We start from the raw sequence: 8,735 nt of genomic DNA on the forward strand, positions 1-8,735 counted from the left end.
ACTGCATAGTGCCAAAGATCCCAGCAATGCCATCGCACTTCAGGACCAGTTACTGCAACAGCTTGGGATTCAGGGGCCCACAGCTTTTTAATATTCTCCCAAAGAGCCTGAGGAATCTGCACAAAGTAGATGTAGGAGTTTTTAAATCAAAGCTGGACCTCTTCCTATCGAGAGTCCCAGATGAACCTACCTCGCGGCAGGAGGTGCAAATGAGGGTTGCTAAATCAAACTCCATTCTTCACCAAGTGCCACATATTGTAAGAGGCTCCCTGTAATAACAGTGTAACAACACGGTGGTGCATCAGCATGGCCGCAGCTCTAAGCTGAAACTTAAAAAAAAAAATATATAAAACCTTAAAATGGTTTTGGTGCATTTACAGAGATTATCGAACTGTCTTACATAGGATCTTGTTTTTAGGAATTCCCAATAAGTTATAAATACCCAAATATACCCTTCAGCCTTCATCAGGTGTCTTGGGGAAATTTCGAATCTGGGTTCTCATTCTTAAAGTATTTTTCGATGTTGTTATTATTATTATTATTATTATTCAGGTCACTGCCTGGAATCGAACTCGGTCTGTCGAATATAAATAATGTACATAATTTCTCATCTCTTAAATATAAATCTGAAAAGGGCTTTTGTGCGTTCCCAGAGACTATAACCCTTAGGAGCACTAGTGTTGAAATAGATTTGCAATGAATGCAGAAGCAGACTGACATTTAGTCTTACAGTAGACATACAAATAAATTTGCATATAGATTTTAAAATAAAATAACTTGTAGATTTATCAAGACATTTACAACACTTACAAATATGACAGGTAAATAATAAATACCTGATGATTTGGTGGATCTTATTAAGTTTGCAGAGCTTCTTGATAATCATTTTTGGTCTTTCCTCATGGGACATAAATAAACAAATGATTAGGATTGCCGACTCTTGAGCATCCTACATAAAGTTGGCTCCGCAAAGTTCAGACCTACCACATCTAACGACTGCCCCCCTGGGCCTTGTTAATGCTCATTGCAAAGCGCAGTTTCAACAGGAATTACAGGCGCTTGTACTGGAAAGGCATATCTGAGGGAATAAGTGGAATTCTAGGAATGAATACAGGCTCACCGCTTGCTTTAGCAGTCAAAATTGTGGTCTCCAAGACTGTTGGCATCATCTTTATTATAAGTCGTGTACCACTGCAAAGATTTGATAGATTGAGGTTTCGAAGCAGGATAACTGGTGCCCCAATCTTGAGGTGCAAGTTGTGAGGTAGGAGGCAGGGTGGTAACTATTCAAGAATTCAACTGGATAATTCACAGCTTCATTGAAATTGAGTACAGTGTCAATGGAATTGTAGATGTGACGCTCACCTGGCAACTGTTCCAGAAGTTTGATGTTCAAATCATCAACTGCCACATTCTTTGGAGCTAAAATGATGCAGGTTTTCAGCCAGTTGTGGTCTGTAAACTGATTCCTTGAGTTATGAAACACCTTATTCATTAGTTCCTTTAAATCAGATACCATATGTCCAAAAGGCAAGCTTACCCAGCCACCCTTCTCGCCAACCGAAGTACCATTGCGGACGTCCAACAGTTGCTTTGAAAAGTTGTCTACGTCATCATCACTGAGCTGCACTCTCATGTTGGTTATGAGTCTTAGCTTTTGCACACTGTTCCATAGATAGGATGACTTTATGCTGGCATTTACCTCATCAGCTCTTGTCCCCTTTGGAACCATGGGAAGGGTTTGTCTAGAGTTTCCTGCAAGCAAGACTGTGGCACTTCCCATGAGCCTAGTGTTGTGTCTCAGATCCTGAAGGGACATGTCAAGAGCTTCAAAGAAAACCTTATGGCTCATTGTCACTTTATCCCAGATTATCAACATGTATTCACCCAGAAGTTTGCCTTTTATAGAAACGCGACTGATGTTGCAGTTTGCCTTCTCTTTCTTGGACAGGTCCAAAGGGAGTTTGAAACAGGAATGAGCTGTGCAGCCACCACTTAGCAGAGTTGCAGCTATTCCACTTGACGCCACTGCTATGGCAATGTTTCATTTGACGTAGTTTAGCCAGAAGAAGGTTGATGACAAATGTCTTGCCAATTCTACCTGGAGCATCCAGAAAGAAAAGATCTCCTCTTTCACTTTCAATGCTCGGAATAATGGTCTTATAAACACCCAATTGGTCCTCCATCAGTTTGTGTTCGTTATCAGCTATACAAGCCGTCATTTCCTCAATGTCATGGCTGATTTCTTGCAGGTACTCAATTGCGAGTTTGTTTGCTGCCTGCTCCGGTTGAGGCAGACCAAATATGGCAATGCCTTGATCTCCTATAGCTTGCACTCGGGTGTCCAGGTCAAGTAATACCGCATTATAAATGGCGTTATTAAACGTGGCAATTTCCGCTGAGGTTTGCCTTTGAATCATTTGTAGGAAGTCCTCTGCCATGCTGGTTTTGTGAGTCTCCCAAAGTTTGAGAGGTTCACCCTAGCCATATGTCATCAACATAATAGAAAATAGCTGGCGCAGTTGATTTGGTGCTCTGCTGCCTCCTCTAGTGTCTGGTCCCAGTGAGCATCGTCCTTAAGTAGTCCATGTTTGGCGCAGGCTTCTCTGTAGGTCATGCAGACTTCCCCATTGTGTCCTCCGAAGTCTGGTAGTGTGCAGCAGTAAATGCAGGAAGAAGCACTCCTACTGATTAGGGTGCAAAGTGAACACCCGCCAGATGGCCCCACTTCTGAAGACAGCATATTCTTTCCAGCCCTCAACAAGTGCTCTTTGCTTGCGTCTGTTTCATCTATTGTGTGTCCAAGTATAATACATGGGAACCTCAACATACAACAGTGTCTGGGCAAACAGATCATATTGGCATAATTTGAAGAAAGCTATCAAAGTGGTTTCAGAACTACATTTCAACCCATGCAAGCATGAAGTATGCATGTGTGTGTTCAGAACTGTACTCCAAGAAAGTTGCAAGCTAGAAGAGATGTTATAACTGACAACATGAAATAAGAGACCCCTGCCTTGAAAAACAGGGTTTGGGTTAGAAAAGATATTTAGCTGTAAAACAATACCACAATAACATATATCTCTAACACATTATCATGGAAAAATGGACATAAAACTATCGTTTATTTGTATCATTTAACACCTATCTTCCCATGCTAGCATGGTCTCGATGGATGAAGGTTGAGGCAGGACTTTTACAGCCAGATGCATTTCCTGTTAACACCCCTTACATGTTTTTCAAGTAAGGGATCACTGATTCCAGAGGAATTCTAAAGCACAGAGCTAGTGCTTGATTTGATGAAATGGAAAAAAGGGGTTGCGAGTGACATCACTGTTTGTAACTGAACTGCAAAAGGGTAGGCCACAGTGTGATTTTGTTCACACAGACACAAACTTGAACACACACATAAAACTCAGTGTGTGTGCGTAGAACTGACATAATGGGTTTCTTACAGCTTCCATCAAACAAATTACCTCACAAGGTGCTAATAAGCCATGAACCAAAGCAGAAGGTACTGAGGAAGTGAGAGGAAACCTGAAGAACCACAAAACACTGCAGGTGAGGAGCACATTGCCATATATACACACACAAGTCTGCTTGTGTGTATCCATATTTATATATATACACACACATACAAGTATTTATCCATTCAATGTGTTTTCCTATATTTGCATCACTTGAATGGGGACTTATGTAAAGCAAACTTTTATGTGAATGTTCCTCCTGTTGGCAATATTTAACTGTGTTTTAAGTAAGGAAATTTCCATTCCACAGATCTTCCAAACCGTTCAGCAACCAGTCAGAATATGGACAGCAAATAATATCACTGACAACAAGTAAAAGTGTGAGCTGTTAAGATTCAGGCACAGTCACAAACATACATGTGTACAAATATCTTATGTATAGTCACATGTACATTTATATATAATATATATATACACATGCCAGCATGGGAGGCAGATGTTAAACGATGATGATGATGATATATGTGTGTGTGTGTGTGTGTGTGTGTGTGTGTGTGTGTGTGTGTGTGTGTATATATATATATACACACACAAACTATACATAAATAGCATTTCCTGCATCAATGGAGAGCATGCCAAAGATATATAAATAACTGCAAAAAAGAAATCCAATATTAATAGAAATACTTGATTTTATGACAGACAGTTGAAAACAAGCTAAATACATGCTACATGCAGCAAACCTCAGTTCCAGAGTTTTCATCTTCAAAATTGCTTGCTTTAGCTTAAGGTAGCAGGAGTTACAGAAATATCTTTTTTTTATATTGTAATAAAATCAATTTAACATCAAACTAAAGAATTAGTCAATACTTTCCATGGAGAACATATTTATTCAACTCCTAGTAAAAGAGGAGTGACAGCAACTTCAAAGTTTTGGCCTGTTAGTCCTTATCGGACAACCAGACAACAAATAGCAGGCTGAAACCTCAAAGACACTGTGACCCTCTTGTAAAAGTTGAACATATATATATATATATATATATATATATATATATATATATATACACACACACACACATCTACATGCATGTATATACATACACATATGTGTATGTATATGTAGGCTTATATGTGTAAATATATATATATATGTAAATGTATATGTGTGTGTTGTGTATATAATATATATATATGACACATATACATACACAAACACACATAAATATATTATGCACACACATATACATGCGTGTGTGCACATATACAGGGTGGGCCAAAGGTCACGTACCAAAACACATTCATTTTGTTCCTCATGTACAAGTACATATGTATTCATTATTTTATTTTTTTTATTCAATTTTAGAAAAATTGATGCATGTCTTTGACAATTCTTGAGCGTATTGAACTTACTTCTCTGTTTGGTTGTGAGTGTGCAACAAATAGAACCATTGCTGACACTTTCAACCAAAAACCTCCTGGAAAAGTCACATCAGCACACAACAGTTGATCGACTCCATGCAACAGGCAGTGGTGCACGACAACTACCCAAAGTGGCTGCCGTGTATGTGTATTTGTCATAAACAAGCTTCAAAATAGTGTGGTATTCTTCATACAACAATGCAACATATAATAAAAGCTGCAAACATTTCAAACATTTTCAACACTTGTGATCAAACTGTTGACATTTTCGAATGTTTTTCTGCCTTGAAATGAAAGTGTTGTTTTTTTGGAAATGTGCAATATATATTGCTTTCAAATCCTGGCATAAGGCCAGCAATTTCAGAAGAGTTAAGTCAATTACATCAACCCTAATAGATAACTGGTACTTAATTTATTGACCCCAAAAGAATGGAAGGTCAAGTCGACCTTGGCAGAATTTGAACTAAGAACATAAGGACAGATGAAATGCCACTAAGCATTTCGCCTGGCATGCCAGTTCACTACCGTAAATGTCCAATATATATTAAATGAGTTGATTTTTGGCCCATCCTGTGTATATATATATATGTGTGTGTGTGTGTGTGTGTGTGTGCATATACATACACACTCACATAATATACCTAAATATACACTCATCTACATATGTAACTGGCACTCTTGTCGGTTACAACAATGAATTGAAATTAACATGCAAGTGGCTGAGCGCTCCACATACATACATATACACATATATATATATACACACACACACACACATTGTTCATCTGTGTTACATTTCTTTCAATCTTAACCTGATCTAGATGAAAATATATTGAGATGTTATTGTCACTGTCCAATGCCCTTCTGGCCACAATCCCTAAGCTGTTTTTCAAGTTATGAATTTATCTTTCTACTCATTTTGTGAAATACAGATCCTTGAAATGATTTGTACAAATGAAATTCCAACAAATATTACCAAATTTCATGCAAGGAGTCAGAATGTGAAAACATGTGAGTGTTTATGTCATGTGTGTGTGTGTGTGTGTGTGTGTGTGCGCAAGTGAGTGAATTAATGAAAGGAAGTGGCACTCAATACATTTGGTAAGGGTTACCTAAATGCAGGAATGTGAGCTTCCTGCATATTCAAGGCATTAGTCTGCCAGCAGCTTTCGAAGAGAGAGACATGTACCCAATGTGCCACTCATGTAGACCAAGCCTGAAATATTGTGATTGTGAATTAATCTCCCTACTCATGCAAGCATTACTGCACTTATTTGTATCTATGTGTATATACAGAGAAACATACACAGATATGGGTAAATACAAATTTGGATAAATATCCTTACGTACAAATATAGATGTGCATGTCTTCATATGTGCATATATATACATACATATATGCACAACAATCAGATTTGGAATTCATGCCATCACAAATTCCTCTTGTATTTGCCTGATTTCTTACCATCACTAATTTTTGAAGTGTTTTTTTTTAAAGAAAATCCCTTACTTGAGAAACAAGTATGGGTAGGCTATGTAACTTTCTAGGTAACCCATTCAAACATAGATGCCTACATGTATATTACCTACATGTATATACCTACATGTATATTACCTATACACACCCACAAAATCCTACCTAAACTAACTCTTCATCCAAACCCTTGCTAACATGGAAAAACAAATGTTAAACAAATGGCCAAATATACACACACAACACAAACACACTGAATGTATATCTATATATATATATATACATACACAGACTCATAGGCTCAGGCTCACACACACACACACACTGACATGTTTTGGCTTTACAGGTCAATGTGAAAAAGTTTTGCTTACAAGTTTGAACAAAAAATATTAAAATGTTAAATATGAAATGGTAAATGATGAGATGCACTGAGGTGTGAGGTGAAAGTTAGCAAATGTGGTTATGGTGATGGTTGTGGTGGTGGTGGTAGTAGTAGTAGTAGTATTGTCCATTTGTCCCTTTGACACACCCTTGCCTCCTCTCACACTGTCAGAAAATATAAGTTGTTCTTCAGCCACGTGTTGCATCATCCTCTACAAAGTTGTGTGCCTCTTCACGTGTGACACAATCAACATGGCTAACCTGAAATTTTACAGAATGAAATATGAGTGAGAAGGGAGAAAGAGAAAGAAGCATAGAAAGTGAATAAAAAGGAAAACCTCATTTAACATCCACAGAATTTGTAGAAGCAGACTGTTTAGGGTTGCATGCCCCATATCTTCTTTTGCTGCCAAGCAAAGTAATATTTCCCCAGGGTACTTGTTTACAACCAGCACACACACACATATGACAGGCTTCTTTCTATCTCCATCTATTAAATCCACTCTCAAAGCTTTGGTCATTTTCTAGTTACAGAAGACTCTTGTCCAAAGCACTGCAAAATAGGACTGAAACCAAATCTAAATCATTGGGTAGCAATCTTCTCAACCACACAGCCATGTTTATGCCTGTATGCTTCTGTGTGTGTGTGTGTGTGTGTGTGTGTGTGTGATTATAAGAAGATTTAAGTATTGATTTAACTCTTTTTAACACCAACCTGCCTGAGTTCACTCTTGCTTCTATGAAAGAAACTTCTTGTTTAAAAAAGATCTGACCTTCCACCAAGACCTCGTGTTAATTTATCTTCCAAACACCAGCTGACAAAGTTATTTTACTAAATTCATTATTTTTCAAAATCAATTGAAACAAAGGTACCATTTTATCGACCTTGAAAAGGTGAAAGCCAATGTCAACCTCGGAGGAATTTGTACTCAGAATGTAAAGTCAGAAAAAATGTAACTAAGGACATGAAAAGTAGAGAGGGATAAGTTATGAGAGAAAAGAGCCAGAGCAGAACAGGTTTCCTGTTGTAGAGGAGACACACATTAGGTTAAAATACATTCTTATGAAGTCAACCTTGATAAGAGTGGTGACAAAATCAATTGAAACGAAGTCAGTGTGAACACCTATCATAGGTCTATATCAGGACTGAATATTGCAAGCTAATGAAACGGTGGTTTTGCAATTAGTGACTGGAGCACTTGGTATTGATTTACGTGTATGCAAATCTGAGAAAGAGAAGACGTGATGTAATGATTTAGACCCTCAATCAAATGGCACATAGACTAACTTTCTACCAACTAAAACTTATCAGTTTCACAATAATTGAAATAAAAAAAAGAGAGAGAAACTGAGAGAGTGAGGTATTGTGTCTTACCTTGTTTCGGAATTTAACTCCGTAGAATTTGTCTGAGTGTTCCAGCAATTCAGGTCGGAATGTGGTGGTGATGAATTGGGCGTTTGATGATAATTCATGGATCATGTCTGAGAAAAGATGGAAGAAAAACTGACCGATTCAAATGCAATTGAAGAAGTGATAAAGAATACAGTAGAAGTGGGTGGATCTAAGAATAGACTAATGTACAGCAAAAGCTCACATTCAAGACAATAATGAGAAAAGACTAAAAGCAAGATTTCAGAATATCAAAACTAATCTCTTTCTCTCTGCCACCAGTTAATTGCTCTACTAATTAGCCTCCAAAAATGACAACCTACTCAATCTATTCAATGATCAAAAGGACAGCAAGTATTTGTATAGTGTTATGTTTATAGTGGTGTAATCTGAGTAGAACTGCAGTGGGACAGAAGATTAATAAAAAAAAAAAAAAACCCTAAACCAAATACATCAAAGACAGAAGAGAGAGGCAATAGAGTATTGGCTCCATTGAGGAGAGAAACGGTATTGCTTACCTGCGACAGCTTTACGATGCTGGGCATCTAAAGCTTGGTCAATTTCATCAAAAAGATAAAAGGGGGCAGGGTCACACTTTTGGATG

The 8,735-nt window shown here is 37.8% G+C and overlaps 1 protein-coding gene across 1 annotated transcript in view; it reads right to left on the reverse strand.

Annotated features, from left to right (window-relative positions):
- Nucleotides 1-4,141: 4,141 nt before the first annotated feature.
- Nucleotides 4,142-8,735, reverse strand: part of LOC106880200 (structural maintenance of chromosomes protein 3) — a 55,947-nt gene continuing 51,353 nt past the window's right edge. The window contains exons 33-34 of the mRNA XM_052972905.1: nucleotides 8,117-8,223; nucleotides 4,142-7,002 (exon numbers count right to left, since the gene is read on the reverse strand). Coding sequence (XP_052828865.1) covers nucleotides 6,931-7,002; nucleotides 8,117-8,223 — 179 coding nt within the window. The 3' untranslated portion in view covers nucleotides 4,142-6,930. The remainder of the gene's footprint in view (nucleotides 7,003-8,116; nucleotides 8,224-8,735) is intronic.

Source organism: Octopus bimaculoides, chromosome 14, assembly GCF_001194135.2.
Source record: "Octopus bimaculoides isolate UCB-OBI-ISO-001 chromosome 14, ASM119413v2, whole genome shotgun sequence".
In the NCBI taxonomy this organism is placed as follows: Eukaryota; Metazoa; Mollusca; class Cephalopoda; order Octopoda; family Octopodidae; genus Octopus; species Octopus bimaculoides.